The following is a 24,164-nucleotide window of genomic DNA, read 5'->3' as shown; positions in this document are numbered from 1 at the left end:
TGGTAGCTTTCGGTGACTCAAAGTCATTGTCATATTTGTCCTGTTTGACTAAATGAGTCATTCTCCTAAAGATGATGGATTTCTTTGCTTTTCATATAGTGGGCAAGTTTGATGCAGTCTAAAAACAGTTTTATATCTGGCTTATTTTTCTCGAGACTATACGCTTTAAAGAAATGTTAATGCGTTATTTTTCCCTCTGTCTGTGAGATCCTGATTTGTGCTTGCTTAAAATTTCACAAGGATCAGCTGTCCTCTGGCATCTGGCCGACCGAGACAATGAGTACTTCCAACTTTTTTTCAAATATAGAAGGCATCATGGCCTGGCCAAATCCTGCCTACACCTGATATCCCCACACACATTTTCCAGCAAGAGTTGATAGCTGGAGAATCCAGCCAATTTCTGTTTCATTTTTCACCTAGTGCAAGCTTTTGGGTTGATTGGAGTGCTCCCCCTGCTGTTATTCAGCAACTCAACACAGACCAGAGTTTGAACCTCCTTAATCTGTATAGCTAACCATCATGTGGATAGCGTATATAATCTGATGAGTGATATCATGTACATAGATTTATATTATCATTATGTCTTGATCCATTTTGTTGATCCATTTTGTCACAACCATTTTTGTCAGTTTCTTCTATTATATTATGTTCTCTTACCATGGAAATTATTTTCCGCATGTTGATCTTATCAAGCCATTATTTACATTGTGGCACACTGACGCAGCTGGTAGAGTAGCTGCCTTGCGGCGTGAGAGAACTGAGTTTGATCCTGACCTTGGATTGCTATCTGTGTGGAGTTTGCACATTCTCCCTATGACCTCTTGGGTTTCCTTCGGGTGCTCAGAGTTCGCCCCTAGTGTGTGGGGAGTGGATGAGAAAGTGGGAGAATGTAGAACTAGTGTGAACGGGTAATCGATAGATGCTGTGGATTCAGTAGATCGAAGGGCCTATTTCCATGCTGTACTTTTCAATCAATTTAAATCCATGACTGTTCATACTGTTCTATGACATAGCTTTCACAGAGTCTCGTATGCCATAAAGTCAAACGGAGCCATACAGCACGGAAACAGGCCTTTCGGCCCAACTCGCCCATGCTGACTATTCAACCGCAGTCTGTGCTTATTACCTTTCCATTCCAAAAATGTTATGCATTTTCCCTGGCACCCACCCATCATCCAACCCTCCCACTCATCTCTACACCATTACCCCTCAAAATGGACAGATCACTTCTTGGAAATCTTGGTATTGTTGCCATTTTGTTATGAATCTGATGGGTCCCTTTCAGAATGGCAGGCAGTGACTAGTGGGGTACCGCAAGGCTCGGTGGTGGGACCGCAGCTATTTACAATATACATTAATGACTTAGATGAAGGGATTAAAAATAACATTAGCAAATTTGCAGACGACACAAAACTGGGTGGCAGTGTGAACTGTGAGGAGGATGCTATGAGGATGCAGGGTGACTTGGACAGGTTGTGTGAGTGGGCAGATGCATGGCAGATGCAGTTTAATCTGGATAAATGTGAGGTTATCCACTTTGGCAGATTATTATCTGAATGGTGTCAAGTTAGGAAATGGGGAAGTACAAAGAGATCTAGGTGTCCTTGTTCATCAGTCACTTAAAGTAAGCATGCAGGTACAGCGGACAGTGAAGAAAGCTAATGGCATGTTGGCCTTTATGACAAGGGGAGTTGAATATAGGAGCAAAGAGGTCCTTCTGCAGTTGTACAGAGCCCTAGTGAGACCGCATCTGGAGTACTGTGTGCAGTTTTGGTCTCCAAATTTGAGGAAGGATATTCTTGCTATTGAGGGCGTGCAGCGTAGGTTTACTAGGTTAATTCCCGGAATGGCGGGACTGTCACATGTTGAAAGACTGGAGCGACTAGGCTTGTATACACTGGAATTTAGAAGGATGAGAGGGGATCTTATTGAAACATATAAGATTATTAAGGGACTGGATGCACTAGAGGCAGGAAACATGTTCCCAATGTTGGGGGATGTCCAGAACCAGGGGCCACAGTTTAAGAATAAGGGGTAGGCCATTTAGAACAGAGATGAGGGAAAACTTTTTCACTCAAAGAGTTGTAAATCTGTGGAATTCTCTGCCTCAGAAGGCAGTGGAGGCCAATTCTCTGGAACGGGGTACTGATTGTGAATGATCAGCCATGATCACATTGAATGGCGGTGCTGACTTGTAGGGCCGAAAGGCTTACTCCTGCACCTATTGTCTACTGTCTATTGATCTTGCTATGAATTAAGGCACCTAATAAAAAGATACATAGAAATTCTCACCCAACACTTCCCTTAACTTTAGGGATACATTTTGAATTACAAATGAATTTTATGCAGAATATTGTTCTACTGTATTCATTAAGCATGGCGTATTATAGATTTATGCTGCTAGAATATATTGTCAAAGTTCTTCCATTATGTTCAAACCAGTTATCTTTTCTCTAGAATATGTGTTAGCAAATAAAATTTGTAGGAATGAATCCAGAGTTTATATTGTGCAGACCACTCACTGGTTCTTGGATTAAAACCAGTATTTGTCACATTGGCCTTTATTGTGCTAGATGTCAGGTCAGTTATTGTGTATGGACAATGCAAATCCATCTTGTCTAACTTTATGTATGGAAATGGCAAATAGGGAAGAAACAAGTTCTGTTATTGCTACGGGTTTTGATTTTTATCTTGTAACTATTTAAAGCTTTGGAAAAATGTGGATTTGGATCTCAATGCTTCATTGTAGACTGAACAGGAAAAATTGTGGTAATTCTTTGACCTCCAGGTGGTCAGTAATAGTGGTTTGGCAGAGCTCTGGAGCTTGATTCATTTGTCAGTTGTTCTGTTTGACGTGATCTAGAGAGAGGGAATGTAAAAGAAAATGTTTTGAAATGGTTCTATTCCTATTCATGAATATCTGCCAGTTTCAATCCTACAAATGTTCAACTTCAACGTAGTCATTTTTTTTTAATGGTCTTGTCATGTGAAATGTAGGAACTGTTGAAATTCATGCTGGTGCAGATCTTATCAGCTGCAAATAAGTTCACCTTTACTGCTATTGTCATTACTATTTATTATATTTTATATAGAACAAAGAACAACGCAACAAGGTCAGGTGTACTTTCTGCACACACAGACCGGGGTGAGCACATGGCATGATCCTCGTGTACCCAGGTAAAGGAAACCTGGCCTAATAGGTCTATGTCAACCGTAATTCAAGATTATTTCGTTTATGTGATAGAAATTATAAATAATTTGTAAAAACCCAGCATTATTTCTTATAACGTTTTAAAATCTAGAATGTAAAAATTGTGGAACCCTTTGTGTTAGTGAAATTTTGATGTGCAATAAAAAATTTAATACTCTTAAGAATTTGAATTTCATGTGCCTATTTAAAATTGCCTGATCAACGACAATGTATGTTTCAATATTATTTCCCCTTTTAGATTACCTTCTACTCCGCTTAATGTTTCCCTATCAAAACAATAAGCAGTACAACTTGTCCCTGCTGTGGCCATTGTTAAGAGGCTCACAACAGTTGGTGACATCAGTGATTGTTCTGTCCAAGTTAAGATTGGAAATTCTTCCTTAGAGAAATTCTTGTCACCAGTAGATGTTAATTGGAAGCAAAGCAATTCTGCACATGGGTAGAGATTGCATCTACCCAGGCGTATGTCACAAAACAATTGGCACCCAGTTAAAGGAAACTTTTGGCAGAGCTCCAAGAGTAGGTCAGTTGGCTTCAGATTTAGCTAGGGATCAGCGTAGTTGTAAAGCGGGAGCAGTTTTGGAAAGAATGAATGTTAAAACGATGAGGGGAATTAAGAAAAAGGTTTATTTGAACAAAACTTGCCAAACAGACAATCCAGGTTGCGGGCAGTGTTACAGAGCACAGATATGTTAAACATTTTGTGGTAAGGATTTTGGTTGAAAGCAAATTTTTATGTTTCTGTATACTTTGGGAAGAGCTCTCAGCATAATATGAATATGAAAGGTACCGGAACATTTGCTTTTAATGGATTTATTCCTTGGGATGAAGCCACTTGGCTGAGACTGTGGTTAAAATGTAGATTTATGATATGACAACCTAGTTTTGAGGCCTATGCAGGTTTTGTAAGCTTGTATCTTGGGATACTAAAGGATTCTAGCAGAAAGTATCAAGTTCTTGGAACACTCTGGTTTTTCTGACATTATGGAATTGTATTCCTTACCATTTTAATTGGTTTGGCATGAAGCACGCTGAGGTAGCCGTCTATGTTTGTTTTGCAGGGATCTTAGCAACGTAAATTGTGAGGAACTAGGGCCGTTACCTCCGGGCTGGGAAATTCGCAACACAGCAACAGGAAGGGTCTACTTTGTTGACCACAACAACAGAACAACACAGTTTACAGACCCAAGATTGTCCGCTAATTTGCATTTTATTTTAAAGTAAGTAATTAAACTTTTTTGTCCCTGACCTCGCCCCCGTCCCACACATCTTGTTAAAAAATTTCAAGTATTTCACAATAGTGAATTACAAACATGGTTTTTGGATGTCCTTATTATTTAAATTGGTATTGTTTTTTTCCCCCCAATGCAGCTGTTTAAACAGCATTTGAAAACAAATATTAACATCAGTCTGGAATAGTTTGGTTGTACACTTATTAAATTGTCCCATCAAAACATTTGAAGCTTGGCTATTAGCAGGGTTGAAATATTTCAGATTTGCCAACAGCTCTGATTTATGTTAAATGTTCCAGACTTCTCAGAGTTATGTTTTGTTACCAAACACTTAGTCTTTAAAGTTCTGCCCTTGCACAGAATGTCTTGCTTTGAGGGAAAAAAGAGCTTTTGTTTGATGATATTCCCATCTGATGGTTCACAAAGTATGTTTAACATTTTCTTTCATGGCAAGCACCTGAGGTGTCTGCAGTGGCTTTTTAGTGTGCAGCAGAACTAATCAATCCATGGTCAAATGGAAATTATAGTAGCAAATAGGATAAATCTTCAGTGTAAAAGATCCTGAAATGGAAAAAAATAACGTGCAAAAAGTATTTTGTACCAAATAAAAATTTCCAGCTAGAATTGCATCTGTTGCATGAGTTTGAAACTGGTAGAGAACAAGTGTTCACAATCGTGAACATACATGAATGTATAATCCAGAATGGGTGCAGATGATTTTGCTGATTACAAAGAATGTTCTGTCAAGTGCAGTCAAATAACTTAAATGTCCTATAAATGCAGCAATTTCCTTAATAGCCATTTTCAGTCCAATAGAAAATTCTTTGCACATTCTATTGCTTGCCTGTTGGGCAAATTATGCTGCTTATGCAAAATTTAGATTTTGGATTAACATTTTAGATTTATTTTGAAGCATCCAAAGAACTGGATATTGCATGCAATCATTTTCAGCTCCCATTTTACAAATACAAATGAATGTTGGATGTTGGGTAGAAGCTTTGGAACATTTGGATAAAGGGGATAGATAGCCTTTCTGGGCAGATTTGTTCGATGTGTGAGTTTTTAATGAGTATCGCTTGAACTGCTGATCATGTTCCAAACCTCAAAGCACATTATTTGGATTTTGTTTTGGAAAGGAGGCGTGAAGCATTTGCCCTGTAAATGCAAAGGAGTGCCATCTGTCTCAAAAGATTTGAATACGTTCTTTAAATTAATTGGTGGATGGCAGTTGCAACAAAATGAAATAAATATAATTAGTGCAGGAAGAAAAGGCCTCAAAAAGGAAGTGGATATTAAAGAAAGAGTCGTGCATGCGACAGCAATAATCAATAAAGTGATTCAAGATTAGTGATGAAAACCATAAAATGTTACAGCGATTAGCCCCTTTTATTTGAAAGGACAAATTAAAATTAGATAATATTCAAGTGTGTAGTTGAAGAGATTGTATTTCTGTTAGACAAGGAATTACTCTGATTACCCTTTTGAAATATTGTGCACACAGACTAATAACACTGTTGAAGAAGTTAGTGGGAAAATATATTGAAACTGGTAGTATTAGTTTGAGCTGATTCATTTGGATGAATCAAGCAGTCAGCCATTTGCTGCTCGGTCACTTTGCAATTGGAGAATGTTTGCACAGAAATCCAAGGCAAGCTGAAAGTCAGATACCTATGGATCTGGTCTTCAGCACTTCTGGCCAGACCATTGAGCCCTAACATGCCACACAGAGAAAGGCCAGAAGCTAACTACATCCAGTCCATCTGCTTTATGCCAAACCTGGCTTGCGTATGGACATTAACCACCTCGCCCCATTTATTTAGTTGCAGTGCCAACACAATAGAACAAGTTGTGTTTAAAGGCTTTTACTTTAACTTTTATCAGTATTTTAAAGATATTTTTCCCATGTAAATTTTGTTTCTAATTTATTTGATCTTTTAGGATAATGTTATTTTAAATTCCTCAACTTCTGAAGAAGTTTTAAAACTTTTGACTGAAGTCAATTGTCAAAGCTATCAGACTGTTTCAGGAATGGTCTCAGTGGCCTCTTGAACCCTCTCAGCATCACTGCATCGCTTGGATCTGGAAGATCATTTATAACAATTGTCTGCATCCACAAACAATAGGTGCAGATAAGCAGTTGGCAGAATACTCCAGCTCAATGTACTGAGTAGCTCTACCTTTATAGTAAAAATGCTACATAAATTCAAGTTCTAATTTATCAAGAGAGATAATAGTGTTGGCAAGGTTAGATATTGGAAAAAAAACATGATTTGGTTCTGGTTACCTTGTCGACTTCCTTTATAAAGCAATAAAAGTACTTTAACCGTAGAAGCACATTTGGTGCTATTGTGTGGTTATTGCTTAGAGTAGTTACAGGCAGCAGATTTGTTTTGTATTTGCCCCGGACTAGTAGGCTTGGACAAAACACGAAGTTCTGGAGGAACAGGGTCAGGTAGCATCTGTGGAGGGAACGAATAGACAATGTTTCAGGTGGCGACCCTTCTTCAGAATTGGCCCGAATCATTGTCTGTACATTCCCTCCACAGGAGCAGGCTGACCCACTGAGTACCTTCAGCACTTTGTGTTTTGCGTTATTCAGCAACTGCAGTTGCTTGTATCTGTCTCATGGGCGGAATCTGTTGAGGTTCAACACCTGTTCCATTTACACATTTTCGCATTGTTCAGGATGTCTTTTATACTGTGGTATGTTGGTGTAGAGACAAAACCACATTTTTGCCAGTATTTTGGTTTAAATACAGAGCGTTGGTAGACAACGTCGTTGCATTTAATTCGTTAGAGATGAGATGGGACAGAAAGCTTGCAGTAAACACTACTATGCAGAAAAATCAACGTACAGGTGCTCCCCGGCTTACGATGCTTCGACTTGCGATATTTTGACTTTGCGATGGTGCAAACAGCAGCGACCCGTGGCGAGCCGCAGCTCGCTTCCGGCCACGTGATCAGGTGTATTAAATGCATTTCAACTTACAATATTTTCGGTTTGCGATGGGTTTCTCAGAACGGAACCCCATCGTAAACTGAGGAGCACCTGTACTCGGAAAACAGAGTCTCGATAAAGATAGAACCGAATTTGTGATGGAAGCTACAACCACTTTTCCCTGTTAAAACAAGATAGTTTCTCAAAATAAATTATAATGGATGGGGAAGAGTTATTTATAAATTATGTGCATAAAATTGAGCCTGTTTGGTGGAAATTATCCAGCCTAGCTGACTAGTGTTGCCTTGATAGGCAGGCAGCAAAATAATACGTTGCAATGAGGTATTAAAAATATAACCCATTGTTACTTTTTATTTTACTTTTATTACTTTGCATTGAAGTCTGGCACAATGCATGATAATGGATGAATGCATTAAATTGATTTTTTATAATTAATTACTATACTTTGTTTTAATTTTTTTTTATCATGGTTACTGTGCTGAAGGAGGGACACGAACCAAGGATCGAATCTACAGTATCAACATACAAGGTGAAGTAATTGGAGCATAATCTGAAAGATGAGCTATGCCACTTTATTCATTCACATTTTCTTAGTCGGAAATAGCTTGAATTAAACAGAAGAAGGAAAAGGGAAAGTAAGATTGGATGAGTGGTATATCCTGATTATCAGGGGGATTGATTTTTCTCGGATAAGTACCCATTGCTGAAAATTAATTGGATGATGGAATAGATGCCCCAAATAGTGCATAAGAGCATTTTAAGGACTCAAACAATCAAACAAAAGTTAGGGGGGTGAACCTTGTGGATTTTGGTAATATTAATTATCGTGGAGAGGCACAGCGGGTCAGGTACCATCTCGGGAGAGAATGAATGGGTGACGTTTCGGGTCGAGACCCTTCTTAATTATCGTGAAGAAGCATGTTGCCAACTAAATCATAAAATGTAAAAAGAGTGAATGCCATTTTCATAACCTTTGAATTTGACTTGGAATTACCAAAAGTAAAAAAATAATTAACAAAATTATGGTTTGGGAGAGTAAAAAAAGTCTGGTTTGACTGTGTAGCCCCATGGGTGGCTATGTGATGTTATTTGCGGTTAATCTGTGAATCATATTGTCCATCTTGGATTAAACTGTGATTTTTGCAATCTGCATTTTTCTCTCTCTCAGTTTTGTACTGTGGAGAGTGGTAATGTATTGGGAAAGGGTCAGAAATAAGGTATCAACCTTAACTCCTCACATGGTACCAACTGATGTTATATCATGATATAACTTCAATTGGTAGGATTTACAAAATGTTTTTGTTCAAATTATTGTAGCCCTCCCTTCATTTTGCAGATAGTAAGCAATGAATTATACCCATAATTTGTCTGCTGTTGATAATTACATCACTTCAAGAATAATAACAGGATTGTATGTTTGCCTGGGGTTCATTCTGTTTGGCATTTTACTACTCCGTGTCCCTAGTATCTCCAGGATTGTAAAATCAGTGATGGTTGTCTGAATTACATTTCCTTTTGTTGAGCCATTCAATATTTAAAAAAAATTAAAGTGTGTGATTCTGTCAGCAGTCCATGCTTTGAGTGCCTGCAAGACGTGGCTGCAAGAGGATTGGAGCTGAGAGCTAAATAGTCAGGGTTATACGTCATATCAGAATGACAGGAAGGTGGGCAGAGGGGGTGGGGTAGCTCTGTTGGGGGTGACATAGGATCAGAAGATGTAGAGTCATTGTGGACAAAGCTGAGAAATTATACGGGTAAAAAGACCCTAATGGGAGTTGTTTACAGGCCCCCAAACAGTAGCCAGGATATAGGATACAAGTTACATCAGGAGATAAAATTGGCATGTTAAAAGGACAATGCTACGGTGGGCATGGGAGATTTCAATATGCGGGTAGACTGGGAAAATCAGGTTGGTACTGGACCCCAAGAAGGGGAATTTGTAGAGTGCCTCCGAGATGGATTCTTAGAGCAGCTTGTAGTGGAGCCTACCAGGGAAACAGCAATTTTGGATTTAGTGTTATGCAATGATTTGATAAGGGAACTCAAGGTAAAGGAACCATTAGGAGGTAGCGACCACAACGATAAGTGATAAGTTTTAATCTGCAATTTGAGAGGGAGATGGTGAAATCGGATGTGTGGGTATTGCAGCTGGGGAAAGGAGAAGAGCTGGCCAAAGTTGACTGGAAAGGGACCCTAGCAGGAATGACGGTGGAACAGCAATGGCAGGAATTTCTGGGAATAATCCGGAAGATGTGGGATCTTTTCATTCCAAAGAGCAAGAAAGATTTTAGGGGGAGAAAGAGGCGACCGTGGCTGACAAGGGAAGTCAAGGACAGTATAAAATTAAAATAGAAGGCATATAACATAGCGAAGATTAATGGGAAGCCAGAGGATTGGTTAGCTTTTAAAGAACAACAGAGGGTAACTAAAAAAGATAAAATATGAAGGTATGCTAGCCAATAATATAAAAAAGGATAGGAAGAGTTTCTTCAGTTATATAAAGACCAAGAATGAGGCAAGAGTGGATGTTGGGCCGCTAGAGAATAACACTGGAGAAGTGATAATGGGGAAGAAAGAAATGGCAGAGGAGTTGAATAATGTTTTTGCACCAGACTTCACAGTGGAAGATACCAGCAATGTGTCTGAAATGCAAGAGAGTCAGGGAGTGGAAGTTGGTGGAGTGGCTATTACCAGTGAGAAGGTGCTTGGGAAGCTGAAAAGGCTGAAGGTGGATAGGTCACCTGGGCCAGATGGACTGCACTCTAGGGTGCTGAAAGAGGTGGCTTTAGAGATTGTGGAGGCATTGATAGTGATATTTCAGGAATTGCGAGTTAGGAGTGGTCCCAGATGGTTGGAAAATTGCCAATATTACCCCTCTGCACAAAAAGAGAGCAAGGCAGAACAGTGGGAGCTATAGGCCGGTTAGTCTGACTTCACTGGTTGGTATGATTTTAAAGTCCATTATAAAGGGTAACGTTACGGAGTACTTAGAAGTTCACGATAAAATAGGCCGAAGTTTGCATGGCTTTGTGAAGGGGAGGCTTTGCCATACAAATTTGTTGGAATTCTTTGAGGAAATAAATAGCAGGACAGACAAAGGAGAGTCAGTAGATGTTGTTTACTTCGGGTTTTTTTGGTTGCTGCCTGTGACTAGTGGAGTTCTGCAAGGGTTAGTGCTGGGGCTGCTACACTTCACGTTGTATATTAATGATTTGGACGAGGGGATTGAAGGCTTTATGGCAAAGTTTGTGGATGATATGAAATAAGTGGGGGCAGGTAGTGTGGAGAAAGCAGGGACTCGGCAGAAGGACTTGGACAGGTTGAGAGAGTGGGCAGAGAAGTAAGTGGCAGATAGAATATAATGTAGCAAAGTGTTGAGTCATACATTTTGGTAGTAGGAATAAAGGCATAGACTATTTTCTAAATGGAGTGAGAATCCAGAAATCGGAGGTGCAAAGTGACTTGGGAGTGCTAGTGCAGGATTCCCAAGTTAATCTGCAAGTCGAATCGGTAGTAAATAAAGCAAACTCAATGCTAGCATTTATTTCAAGAGGGCTTGTATACAAAAACCAGGATGTAATGTTGAGGCTCTATAAGGCGCTGGTAAGGCCACATTTGGAATATTGTGAGAAATTTTGGGCACCACATCTGTGGAAGGATGTGTTGGATTTGGAGAGGGTGCAGAGGAGGTTTAGAAGAATGATCCCAGGAATGAGTAGGTTAACCTATAATGAGCGTTTGTCAGCACTGGGTCTGTATTCGCTGGAGTTTAGAAGAATGAGGGGGGACCTCATTGAAACATAAAGAATAGTGCAAGGCTTGTATAGAGTGGATGTAGAGAGGATGTTTCCACTAGATGGACTAGAGGTCATGGCCTCAGAATTAATGGATGTTCTTTTAGAAAGATGAGGAGAAATTTCTTTAGTCAGAAGGTGGTGAATCTGTGGAATTCTTCGCCACAGAAGGCTGTGGAGGCCATGTCGGCGGATATTTTTAAGGCAGAGATAGATAGAATCTTGATTAATACAGGTGTCAGAGGTTATGGGAGAAGGCAGGAGAATGGGGTTAGGAAGGTGAGATAGATCAGCCATGATTGAATGGCGGAGTAGACTTGATGGGCCAAATGGCCTAATTCTACTCCTATTCCTTATGACCTCAGGTTCCTATTAAATCTATCCCCCCTCACCTTAAATCTATGTCCTCTGGTTCTCAATTCCCCTACTCTGGGCAAGAGACTCTGTGCATCTACCCGATCTATTCGTCTCATAATTGGACACAGAATATTATCCAGGGATCCAAATAGTCTTTCCAGGTAAGGTGTTGCCTGCCATTTTAATTCACTAAGCTACTTCCACCCTGATCCCTCTTTCTCTACAATGAGACCAATGTAAGGTTGAGGAGCAGCACCTCTTTTTTAATCCAGGCATGTTGCAGACTACAGGTCTCAGAACTGAATTCTTCAGTTTCAGATAACTTGCTCTTTCTGTTTGTATTAGTATTGCCTATTTGTGCTTGCCATTCCACTTTTTTTCCGTTATTTTCTGTCATTGGTATATTTTAGGCTGCTGGGCACATCCAGACCACAATATTAGCAGCACATTACTTAAAATAAAGGAGCTCAGCCATCCACTTAATGACCACATCATTTCACATATTACAGGCATTCCCTTTGTTCCACCCGTGACCTTCCTCAATCTTCTCTGCTACTTTAACTTGATTTTTTTCTCAGTTCTGATGAATAAGCCTACAAACCTGAAAGTTTCTCTTTCCAAAGCTTTCCAACCTGCTGCATTTTTCCAGTATTTTCTATTTTTATTTCAGTCCTTCAATTTCATCTGCAGTTTTTGATTCACACAAAATATCATCTACTAAGAAAAAGCTATTCAAGATAAAAATCTTGAGGGAATTGCTTTTACTTCTATATCCCTATTCAATGAATCCGTCCACCAATTTTTTCAATACATTAAAAATAAACTTGAGGCATTTGAGATGTTGCTCAAGATGTGATATTTTCTAATTTCTGTTTCAGTTGTGAGCAGTTTTAAAGGGCCACAACTAACCCTGTTCCCTTTCTAGGGCTCAGAATCACAGTCTCTTTTACAAAATAGCAAAAGAAATGCATTTCTGAGACCAACTTTGATTATTTTCTTTTGTCCAAACCAGGCCAAATGCTGTAAATATCTACCATCATGATCCCTGAGCAAACTTGCAAATAGAATCACACGGCAAAGGGCTTAATTTCAAATAAAAGAACCCTGTGCAACACCGGCAGGTTCCCTAATAAATTTCTGTGCTGTCTAGACCAGCAGCAAGATGAAATGGGAGAATGTTATACTGTGGAAGTTTTGAAAAGCATTTTTCCATTAGTTATTTCTGACATTTGGCAGGACAAATACTGTAAAAGGCTGCAATTACTGCATGTGCATACATTCCCATTAACAGAAAGCTAGAAGTTTTTTCAGTGTTTGAAATAGATCTAAATGTGTGTGTGGTCAAATACTTAAATACATCAAAAAAAAATCTTCCTTCCCTCTTACTCTACATTTTTCAACCCACACAAACCTGCAATTTACTCTTTGGCAATTGAGAGAATACTTTGGTGTGCTGTTCCTGAGATGCTGTGAATATGGCTATGTATCTAGCAGTTGGCAGGTGTTGAACAGTATTCTGTGGTGACTTGGAATCTGATTTAAAATATGCTTTTTCCCTCCTCCCAGAGGAACCTGTCTAGCTCATCAACAGAGTTATGTGTTCAGTTCTACCAAGTATATTTTCTTCTGTCTTCTAACATCATTAGTCTGTTTTATTATGTTAGCTCCTATGTATGTGAGTGTATGTGTGTGATTCAACTGAGTTGGTTTTCAGTCAGTCAATGAAATAACATTAGCAACAGATGTTAGAAGATAGGATGAAGGTTATGGGTTCAAGGAACAGTGTTTATAGTAAGACACGTTTACTGACCTAGAATTGCAGACAGTTTCTGGTAAATACCCAGACACCACAAAGGCTGAAGGATGCTACTTTTTATATGCTGCTGTTAGCAGAAGCATGTAATAAACATCATTACGAGAAACCGCTGTCCTATCTTGACGACTGTCTGCTTATCCCAATTTTATTTTCACTTGTCTGGGTTGACCTCTTAACTGGATAGAGTCCAGAGTTGGTGTAATCTGGGTGGAAACCACATGCAGCAAATGTTTAAATGTATTTATTCAAGGTCTAAAATCATAAATAGTATCAACTTTAAAAGTTCTTTTTCCTCAATTCAATTTAGTTTTTCCATTCCTCTTTTCCAAGGAATGAGCATAATTTTAAAGTAAACTAGAACAAGTGTGCCCGTTCAAAGCGGGCCCGTTGGGCCCGTCCCCACACCCCCCATTCTCTCCTCCCCCAGCCCCACTCTTACTCTCCAAGTGTGCCCGTTGGGCCCGTCCTCCTGATCTGTGTATGTCAAGTGACCACTATAACCTTCTTTTTTTTTTTTTTTCCTAATCAGATGTGCAGCACTTTGGTCAACATGGGTTGTTTTTAAATGTGCTATACAAATATAATTGACTTGACTTGACTTGCAATAACAAAACAATCAGTGCTTTTCTGGAAACTTTTCGAAAGCCCGTCCTCCTGATCTGTGTATGTCAAGTGACCACTATAACCTTCTTTTTTTTTTTTTTTCCTAATCAGATGTGTAGCACTTTGGTCAACATGGGTTGTTTTTAAATGTGCTATACAAATATAATTGACTTGACTTGACTTGCAATAACAAAACAATCAGTGCTTTTCTGGAAACTTTTCGAAACAATGTAGCCGTCACAAGCTGAAAACTAAATCCTTTTCTGGAAACTTTTCGAAACAATGTAGCCGTCACAAGCCACAAGCTGAAAACAATCTGCACCGCAGCGCCCCCCTGAAAAAGGGGGGGGGGGGCAGCGCTTTAAAACCTCTGTAACTTAAAAAACACGCGACCAAATTAAATGAAAATATCACGGCCGAGCGAGCGCGAGATTGGCGATTGAGGCGGTGCGAAAACCGTCGTGCTACGGTCCGCCGTTTTGCTGCAATCGCTGTTACGAATAAATATACATACGATACAGGTCAAACCCAAAAAAAATAAATATATATATTCACAAGATCTGAGTTTTAGTATTATACTAGAAAAGAGGGCCCGTTGGGCCCGTCCCCACACCCCCCATTCTCTCCTCCCCCAGCCCCACTCTTACTCTCCAAGTGTGCCCGTTGGGCCCGTCCTCCTGATCTGTGTATGTCAAGTGACCACTATAGCCTTCTTTTTTTTTTTTTTCCTAATCAGATGTGCAGCACTTTGGTCAACGTGGGTTGTTTTTAAATGTGCTATACAAATAAAACTGACTTGACTTGACTTGCAATAACAAAAAAGACTACTTGGAAGCTTTTCGAAACAATGTAGCCGTCATAAGCTGAAAACTAAATCCTTTTCTGGAAACTTTCGAAACAAATGTAGCCGTCACAAGCCACAAGCTGAAAACTAAATCTGCACCGCAGCGCCCCCCTGAAGAAGGGGGGGGGGGGGGGGCAGCGCTTTAAAACCTCTGTAACTTAAAAAACACGCGACCAAATTAAATGAAAATATCACGGCCGAGCGAGCGCGAGATTGGCGATTGAGGCGGTGCGAAAACCGTCGTGCTACGGTCTGCCGTTTTGCTGCAATCGCTGTTACGTATAAATATACGATATATTCAGGTTTTGGTGCGAGTGAGGAGATGCCGCGCATGCGTGTTGAGTACAGAGTGAGGAGATTCCGCGCATGCGTACTGAGCACTGCCGCACCGCAGCGCCCCCCTTCTGTCAAAACTTCGATAAATGAGGGGGGGCAGCACTTTTAAACCTCTGTAACTTAAAGAATATGCGTCCGAATTAAATAAAAATATCATTTTCCAGCAGCGAACCGCATGCTGATTAAGGCGGTACAAAAATCGTGGCGCTACGGTTCACCGTTTTGCCGGAATTGCCGTATTCAGCCGACATCAGTGGAATATATATATATACATACAAGATCTGAGTTTTAATAGTATACTAGACAAAGTGGGCCCGTTGGGCCCATTCCCCACTCCCCCATCCCCACTCTTACTCTCCCCACACTCTCCCCTTTGGCCCGTCCTCTTAGGGTTTCCATTGTATCCGGGAGGGGGTGAGGGAGTGAAGGGGAGATGGGAGGGAGAGGGAGGTTTGGGGGAGGGAGGTGTGGAGTGATCGAGGGGGAGGGAGTGGTGGAGGGAGGGATGTGTTGAGGATGGAGGGTGGAGGGAGGGGGGGGAGGGTGATGAGAGATGGGTGGTATTTGTGGAGGGAGGGAGGGAGAGAGGGGGGAGGGAGGGATGGGGGAGAGGGGAGGGATATGGACCTCCCCTTTTCCCAGTACCCCTCTTTCCCCCACCACCAATTCCCCTCCGCACTACCCCTGTTGTCCCATTCCCCATTCTCAGCCCCCCCCCCCCCCCCATTTTCTCTCCCCCAGACACACTCTTAGCATCAGTTAAAGGCCCGGGGGGGGGGGGGGGGGGTGCGGGTGATCGGATCAGTGAAAAGTCCGGTGGGGGGGGGGGCTTCGGGAGATCGCATCATTCAAAGGCCCGGGTGGGGGGGGGGGGGGTGCGGGTGATCGGATCAGTGAAAAGTCCGGTGGGGGGGGGGGCTTCGGGAGATCGCATCATTCAAAGGCCCGGGGGGGGGGGGGGGATTGCGGGGAGATGTTCTGCCGGGTTTGGGAGAGAGGAGAGAAGCAAGGGGCGAGAGGAGAGGTGAGCCGGTGATCGCGGGCTGGCGCCGCTAACGGCGTCCATTGTTTTGGTGCGAGTGAGGAGATGCCGCGCATGCGTGCTGAGTACAGAGTGAGGAGATTCCGCGCATGCGTACTGAGCACTGCCGCACCGCAGCGCCCCCCTTCTGTCAAAACTTCGATAAATCAGGGGGGGCAGCACTTTTAAACCTCTGTAACTTAAAAAATATGCGTCCGAATTAAATAAAAATATCATTTTCCAGCAGCGAACCGCATGCTGATTAAGGCGGTACAAAAATCGTGGCGCTACGGTTCACCGTTTTGCCGGAATTGCCGTATTCAGCCGACATCAGTGGAATATATATATATATATACAACATCTGAGTTTTAGTAGTATACTAGAACAAGTGTGCCCATTCAAAGCGGGCCCGTTGGGCCCGTGCCCACACCCAGGGAGTGGTGGAGGGAGGGAGGTGTTGAGGATGGAGGGGGGGAGGGTGATGAGAGATGGGGCGGTGGGGCGGTATTTGTGGAGGGGGGAGAGAGTGAGGGGGGAGGGGGCCCGGGGGGGGGGATTGCGGGGAGATGTTCTTTCGGGTGTGGGAGAGTGGAGAGAAGCAAGGGGAGAGAGGAGAGGTGAGCCGGTGAAATCGCGTGCTTGCGCCGCTAACGGCGTCCATTGTTTTGGTGCGAGTGAGGAGATGCCGCGCATGCGTGCTGAGTACAGAGTGAGGAGATTCCGCGCATGCGTACTGAGCACTGCCGGACCGCAGCGCCCCCCTTCTGTCAAAACTTCGATAAATGAGGGGGGGCAGCACCTTTAGACCTCTGTAACTTAAAAAATATGCGTCCGAATTAAATAAAAATATCATTTTCCAGCAGCGAACCGCATGGTGATTAAGGCGGTACAAAAATCGTGGCGCTACGGTTCACCGTTTTGCCGGAATTGCCGTATTCAGCCGACATCAGTGGAATATATATACAACGCTACAAGATCTGAATTTTAGTAGTATATAGATAGATAGATAGATAGACTAGAACAAGTGTGCCCGTTCAAAGCGGGCCCGTTGGGCCCGTCCCCACACCCCCCATTCTCTCCTCCCCCAGCCCCACTCTTACTCTCCAAGTGTGCCCGTTGGGCCCGTCCTCCTGATCTGTGTATGTCAAGTGACCACTATAACCTTCTTTTTTCTTTTTTTTCTTCCTAATCAGATGTGCAGCACTTTGGTCAACATGGGTTGTTTTTAAATGTGCTATACAAATATAATTGACTTGACTTGACTTGACTTGACTTGCAATAACAAAACAATCAGTGCTTTTCTGGAAACTTTTCGAAACAATGTAGCCGTCACAAGCTGAAAACTAAATCCTTTTCTGGAAACTTTTCGAAACAATGTAGCCGTCACAAGCCACAAGCTGAAAACTAAATCTGCACCGCAGCGCCCCCCTGAAAAAGGGGGGGGGGGGGGGCAGCGCTTTAAAACCTCTGTAACTTAAAAAACACGCGACCAAATTAAATGAAAATATCACGGCCGAGCGAGCGCGAGATTGGCGATTGAGGCGGTGCGAAAACCGTCGCGCTACGGTCGGCCGTTTTGCTGCAATCGCTGTTACGAATATATCAGGCCAAACCACAAAAACAAATATACACAAGATCTGAGTATACACAAGATCTGAGTTTTAGTATTATATAGATAGATACAGCAGACAAATAACCTGCCCTGAAGCATTTACTGTAATTAACCAACTGATGTCAAACATATTGAAAGAGCCTGTGTTGACTCGCCCTTCAGTTTCCTTCATACCCTTTTGCAATACACATGACCTGCATTCAGTGCAAACTTTTGACAACCTGGGATCTGGAATTTGCTCTGCCAGGAAGTGTTGGCAATTTGGTGTATTTCTTTGACTCTCCTTATTAATGAGGCAGTTTTTACTGAAACATACTTCTGATTCCATGCAAATGAATATTGAGAGCATGGACTGTCTGCTTGTGCCATTTTCTAATCCAGAAACTTGATCTCTGTGCATGCATAGTTAAATGCACTCAGCTTCCTTCAGCAGCTTCCAAATGTCAGTGAAATGTTTTAAAGTTCTTAATAATGGAAAAGAGCATATCATTCTGACAGACCATTTCTAACTTTGTAAAGAAACCAGACAGTCTGCTGACCTGCCTTCAACAAAGTCTTTTTTTGTTTTATTTCACAGTTGTGCAGTGACTAGTTTAAAACTAAATGTTATGATTTATGTAATAAGTGTATGGTTTAACTCTTGATCAGTTAAGAAAAGGCATATTGTGATAAAGTTTAAAAGTAGTTATATTGTTCATTAATAAAATGTGTTTTAAGTATCCACTGAAGAAAAATACTCTTTTTTCATTTGATCGTGCAAATATGTAACATTTCTATATTTGTATTTAATTTCAACTTTTGAATCGTCCTGCATTAAAATTGGTTTCATCTATATTTGCACCAAATATAACATTTTCCAAGGTAGTTAATCTCCTAATTTATGAATAGGAGGGAACGGCAGATGCTGGTTTAAATCGAAGGTAGACACAATCAATCTGAAGAATGGTCTTGACCCGAAACGTCACCCATTCCTTCTCTCCAGAGATGCTGCCTGTCCCGCTGAGTTACTCCAGCATTTATGTCTACCTCCTAATTTATAATCTTTATTTGAACACCCAATTCATTTCCTTTTCCAGCTACTATTAAATTATGTTTTGAATTGATTATAAAATAACAAACAATGGTATCCCTGTCATTTTCTCCTCTTAATATCATTGTTCTATTCTCTTTTCTTTCTTTGATGTAAATTTGGAAATTAATGGAATTGAATAGGCTTTAAAAATGTTGAGTTTAAAATATACTTTACCTTTGTTCACAAGTTATAGGAGTAGAATTAGGCCATTTGGCCCATCAAGTCTACTCCGCCATTCAATCATGGCTGATCTCTATCTCTTAATCCCATTTTCCTGCCTTCTCCCCATACCTCTTGACACCTGTTCTAATCAAGAATTTGTCTACCTCTGCCTTAAAAATATCCACTGACTTGGCCTCCACAGCCCTCTATGGCAATGAGTTCCAAGGATTAACTACCCTCCGACTAAAAAAGTTCCTCCTCACCTACTTTCTAAAAGAGCACCCTTTAATTCTGAGGCTATGACCTCTGGTCCTAAACTCTCCTACCATCCACTCTATCTATGCCTTTTATTATTCTATAAGTTTCAATGAGGTCCCCCCTCAATTTTCTAAACTCCAGAGAGTAGAGGCCCAGTGCTGTCAAACGCTCAACATATACTAACCCATTCAATCCTGGAATCATTCTTGTAAACCTCCTCTGGACCCTCTCCAGAGCCAACACGTCCTTCCACAGATATGGGGCCCACATTTGCTCACAGTATTCCAAATGCGGCCTGACCAGCACTTTATAGAGCCTCTGTTGGATTAATATTGTGGCAAGATGATATCAGAAGAGCCAAAAGGCTGATTTGTCTCTGCCTTGTAGCTTTATTGTGTGTAAATATTGGAACCTCTGTTTCATCATTGGTAATCCGATGTAACTGCACTGAATAGAATTGCTACAGAGATAAATTAAACTTGTTTGAAGAGTCAACGACAGACTTTGCCCATGGCGATTGAATTTCTGATGATATTGGCCGTTCTTAAGAAGAAATAGTATTCTGGCATGCTAGACTTGGAAAAACTAAGCCAAATATTTTTGTGGTTGTAGGTTCTATAGGACCATATTTCAATCCTTTCCAAGGTAAATTGGTATCTCTTTAAAGATGTATTTCTCCATTCTTTGTTGGGGGGGTTGTGACCCAAATTCATAGAAGACATATTATTTTCAGGATACACTGTGCAGTATTTCTCTTAACTTTTATATAGTTTTTTTTAATGCATTATAAAAGCTTTGTTTTCAATATCTTAGACTATTTTGTCTGTGGAAGTCTTATTCCTATTGCCATCCGATCGAGCCTGATAGTATTAATAATCACACTTTGGTTTTGGACTAATAGTTTTATTCCTAGATACCATAATGTGACCATAAAGTCAAAAATTAATTGTACTATAGAATGAAGGAATGGAAGTTAGCACTGTAGAGCTATGCAGCATGGAAACAGGCCCAACAGCTCAATTCATCTGCTGTCCAATTTGTCAAACTGAACTTGTCCTACCCATAATCACTCCAAATTTTTGTTGTCCATGTAGTTTTGTGCCTGCCGTGATCCATTGTGAGGCCTGGTTATCCTCTTGAGGAGAAGAGGCTAATTCTGCAGGAATGCTCTTGTATTCATCTTAATAATCATTGCTGGGCAGCTTTAGCAGAATATGGGAACTATTTGTATTCCACTTCTTTCAGTCAAGATTCATTAGAAGTAAATGTAATTCTAAAGGCTTTCAGAAAAAAAAATATTATAATTTCAGCATACATTCTACGCAATTTGCTAAGATGAAATTTGGAGAAATTTGAAAACACTGAGCACTAATTTATTTTTAACCTTAATATTGTGATGTCACTACATTTAACGATTTCGAAACATAGAAACATAACAAAAATAGGTGCAGGAGTAGGCCCTTCAAGCCAGCGCCGCCATTCAATATGATCATGGCTGATCATCCGAATCAGTACCCCGTTCCTGCTTTTCCCCATAATCCTTGATTTTAAATCTAACTCTAAATCTAACAGGTTCTCATTAAAAATCTATTTAAATTAGATTAATGTAATAACTGCACACATTTGCCATTTATTCTGAAAAAAGCACTGGCCATGGTTTATTCGTGTCAACAAGATTCTGCAGTAACTATTGGAGAGGTTTCTGCCTAGGAATGCAATCTGCTGTGTTCAGTATTTTACTTGACATTGATTGTATTGGGCTCTGTTTTGTGAGCGAAACTAGAGAAATGAAACCCAAATGCAAGAAATCTACTGTTTGTGTTCGCATTATAGGAGCCACAAGCCTTAACTCAATAGATACATTTGTATTTCAGTGAAATGTATGAATTGTTGGATTTAGAAATCCATGGCCCATCTTGATCATGTTCCACTCCCTTGGTTGTGGCTAAAATAATCAAGCTCTCTGCGGGTCTGTGATATACCTCGGCATGCTACATTTATCAAATATCACATTTATCTGCATTTTATATCCCAAATTAGTTTTTGAAATAAATGTTACTTGAAAGATTAATTAGGTATCTTTTCCACTGAGGGGACATTGATTGAGCGCTTGCTCCTTGAAATTGTTTCCTCAGACTAGTTTTGAAATTGCCCTGCCTCTGTTCTTTTCAGATGGTCATGGTCCACATTATTTAGTCCATTTGGAAATCTATTTGTATTGTGTTGTGACCAGAAAACAATTGCACAATTCCAAGTGTGGTTGTGATTTATAAAGTGCCATGTGTACTCACTATTTCAAGAGTAAATATGTGTCTTATGTGCGGATAACGGAATTAAATTTTTGCTTGTTTCAGCTTAGCAGGCTGTTAATGCAATAACACACAGATAAAATATAATAATCAAAAATACAATAAATTCATAATTCTAATAATAGGTAACCATAATAGGGGGGAAAAAACAAAGTCCGCAATGCAACCAAAGAACACAGTCTATAGAAGGTCATGATTGCAGAGGTTAGTGTTGTGTAGTGTTTAAGAGCCTGATCATTGCTGGGAAGAAGCTGTTCTTGAATCTGGTCATCATGGTTTTCAGGCCTCTGTGCTTTCTTCCCAATGGCAGTAGTGAAATAAGAGCATGGTCAGGGTGGTGAGATCTTTAATAGTATTGGCTGCCTTTTTAATGCTTCCTGTAGATCCCTTCAGGGGTGGTTAAATATTAAGGTTTTAATACATCCCAAATCTGATTTGCCTTACTCGCTGCTAAATTGCTTCATTCTTAGAGGCCTGGTCAACATAAATTGAATCTTGCTCAAAGCAGTCCTTTCCTGCATTTTCTTTTTGCCCATAGAAAGTACTCTTCATTCTCTAGATTGATTGTCAATATCTCTCTTCCTGCTTAATTACAGGTGTACACAAAGCCTCCTGTGGCTTATTCTGTTCAGCCATATAGTTTGAAGCTTTCATTAGCTTTGATGTTTATAATTCCAGCCATCATGTGATTATGCTAATAATTATCTCTAACAAAGCAAAAATAGCTTTAAAATTTATAAATTATAATTTCTTTTCCTGAATGCTTAAATGCTAGCTGTAATAAAAGACTCAAATATTGAACTTGAAATATGAGTAGACGGGTATTTAAAAGAGGAATAGATCGGGTAGATGCAGTCTCTTGCCCAGAGTTGGTGAATCAAGGACCAGAGGTCATAGGTTTAAGTTTAAGGTGAAAAGATTTAACAGGAATCTGAGGGGTAACCTTTTCTCACAAAGGGAAGAAGCTGCCAGAGGAGGTAGTTGAGGCTGGGACTATCCCAACGTTTAAGAAACAGTTACGACAGGTACATGGATAGGACTGATTTGGAGGGATATGGACCAAATGCAGTGTAACTGGGACATGTGGCTGGTATGGGCAACTTGGGATGTACTCTGAGTACAAAGATCTTGCAACTGTACCATGCAAGTGTGTTCATGTTATGTATTCAATTAATTGTCATTATGGTGTAATTCTACTTTGTTTTGCTGAAACATTTCTGCTTACCTAGAGGTCCATTTCCAGTGTGCTGAAAAGGCAGATGCAATTTTAATGAATGCTGTCAGAAGTTGATAAGGATATATCTAACCTTGTTAAAAAAAATATTTGCTTTTTCCAATATTTAATATTGGGTTCAAAGATTTTGGTCCATGATTTCAATCTGATTCCAGTCAGAGTCTTGGAGAGATATAACAAAAAATCAGACCCTTTGGCACAAGGAGTCCATGCTGACCATTTACCACCCATTAACAATAATCCTTCGTTAATCCTTTTTTTTTCTTCTATGCATTACCACCTAAGGAAGAGGATTGGGAAACTTTTCCCTAACCAATCAAACTCCCCCTCCATTTGATCTGAGTTCTAGGTGCCTTATGAATAGTCCATTCACTATTCTCATCTTCTGGGGTCAGTGTGGGCTCGGATCTGGGGATGGATTTAATAGTTGGCTCCACAGTGCTGTCTGCCATGCATGTAATGAATAAGATGAGACTTCCTGTTGACATTTGTGAAGGGAGGGGCATGGAGTGAGAATGAAGCTCTTTTATTTGTATTGGAGTCACCAGTCCCATGAAAGCTTCCTCTTTCACATCAAGCACACACAAGCAGGAACAGTCCTCGACTTGGCAGATGTAATTTATAAAAAAGGAACCCTGATCTTTGCCCTGTGATGTCTCTTTTAGTGATACAGTGACCATAATAACCTCAATTTGTAGAATTTAAACACATGGCTGAAGCAATTCAAGTTGTTACCTCATTGACGTAAAACTTTAGTTTGCCATAATGAACTGCTAACCGCATGTTCTAGCTGTGTGAATTTAGCACCTTTAAAATGTCTTGTCCACACAATAATTTTGTATTCCCTGCCATGTGAATGATTTTTTTTAATTCAAAAGGCAAACAGTTTCTAAATGCAGTTCCATAGCAGTTGAAGAATTCCTATTCAATCTACCTCTGTTAGAATAAGTTAACAATTGCTTTTGCAAATACAAGTTATTGTGAGTGTTTAGAAGCTAGAGCACAAAAGTCTTGGTTTTTCTTCAAATTATTTTCCAAGCTGTGCAGGATCAAATTTGGCTTTTTTAATAGTTTATTAATATTAATTACATTGGCTCATAGCTGGTGAAAAATTGAAACATCATGATGACACACTAATGATATTCCACTAAGATTTGGATTCCCGTTTGTACTTGGAACAGATCAGCATTAGTCTCCATTTGTGAAATATGAGTGGTTGAGTGGAGCAAACGACAAATGTGCTGATGCTACTTAATTTTGATATTTCAAGAAAGGTTTAAGAAGAAATTTTGTGCATCATCTTTGCACGATATGGCCATTCAGTCAAAGATTTTGTAGGTCTCA

General features: G+C 40.4%; 1 protein-coding gene across 1 annotated transcript in view; it reads left to right on the top strand.

Moving 5' to 3' along the window:
* smurf2 (SMAD specific E3 ubiquitin protein ligase 2) overlaps positions 1–24,164 on the top strand; it is a 142,135-nt gene that overhangs the window by 93,775 nt on the left and 24,196 nt on the right. Inside the window, exons 9-11 of the mRNA XM_078401431.1 lie at positions 3,093–3,177; positions 4,273–4,431; positions 7,887–7,931. Of these exons, the coding sequence (XP_078257557.1) occupies positions 3,093–3,177; positions 4,273–4,431; positions 7,887–7,931 (289 nt within the window). The remainder of the gene's footprint in view (positions 1–3,092; positions 3,178–4,272; positions 4,432–7,886; positions 7,932–24,164) is intronic.

This window comes from Rhinoraja longicauda, chromosome 6 (genome assembly GCF_053455715.1).
Source record: "Rhinoraja longicauda isolate Sanriku21f chromosome 6, sRhiLon1.1, whole genome shotgun sequence".
NCBI lineage: Eukaryota > Metazoa > Chordata > Chondrichthyes > Rajiformes > Arhynchobatidae > Rhinoraja > Rhinoraja longicauda.
The sequence above is the reverse complement of the archived record's forward strand: the minus strand, read 5'-3'. Positions and strand labels throughout refer to the sequence as shown.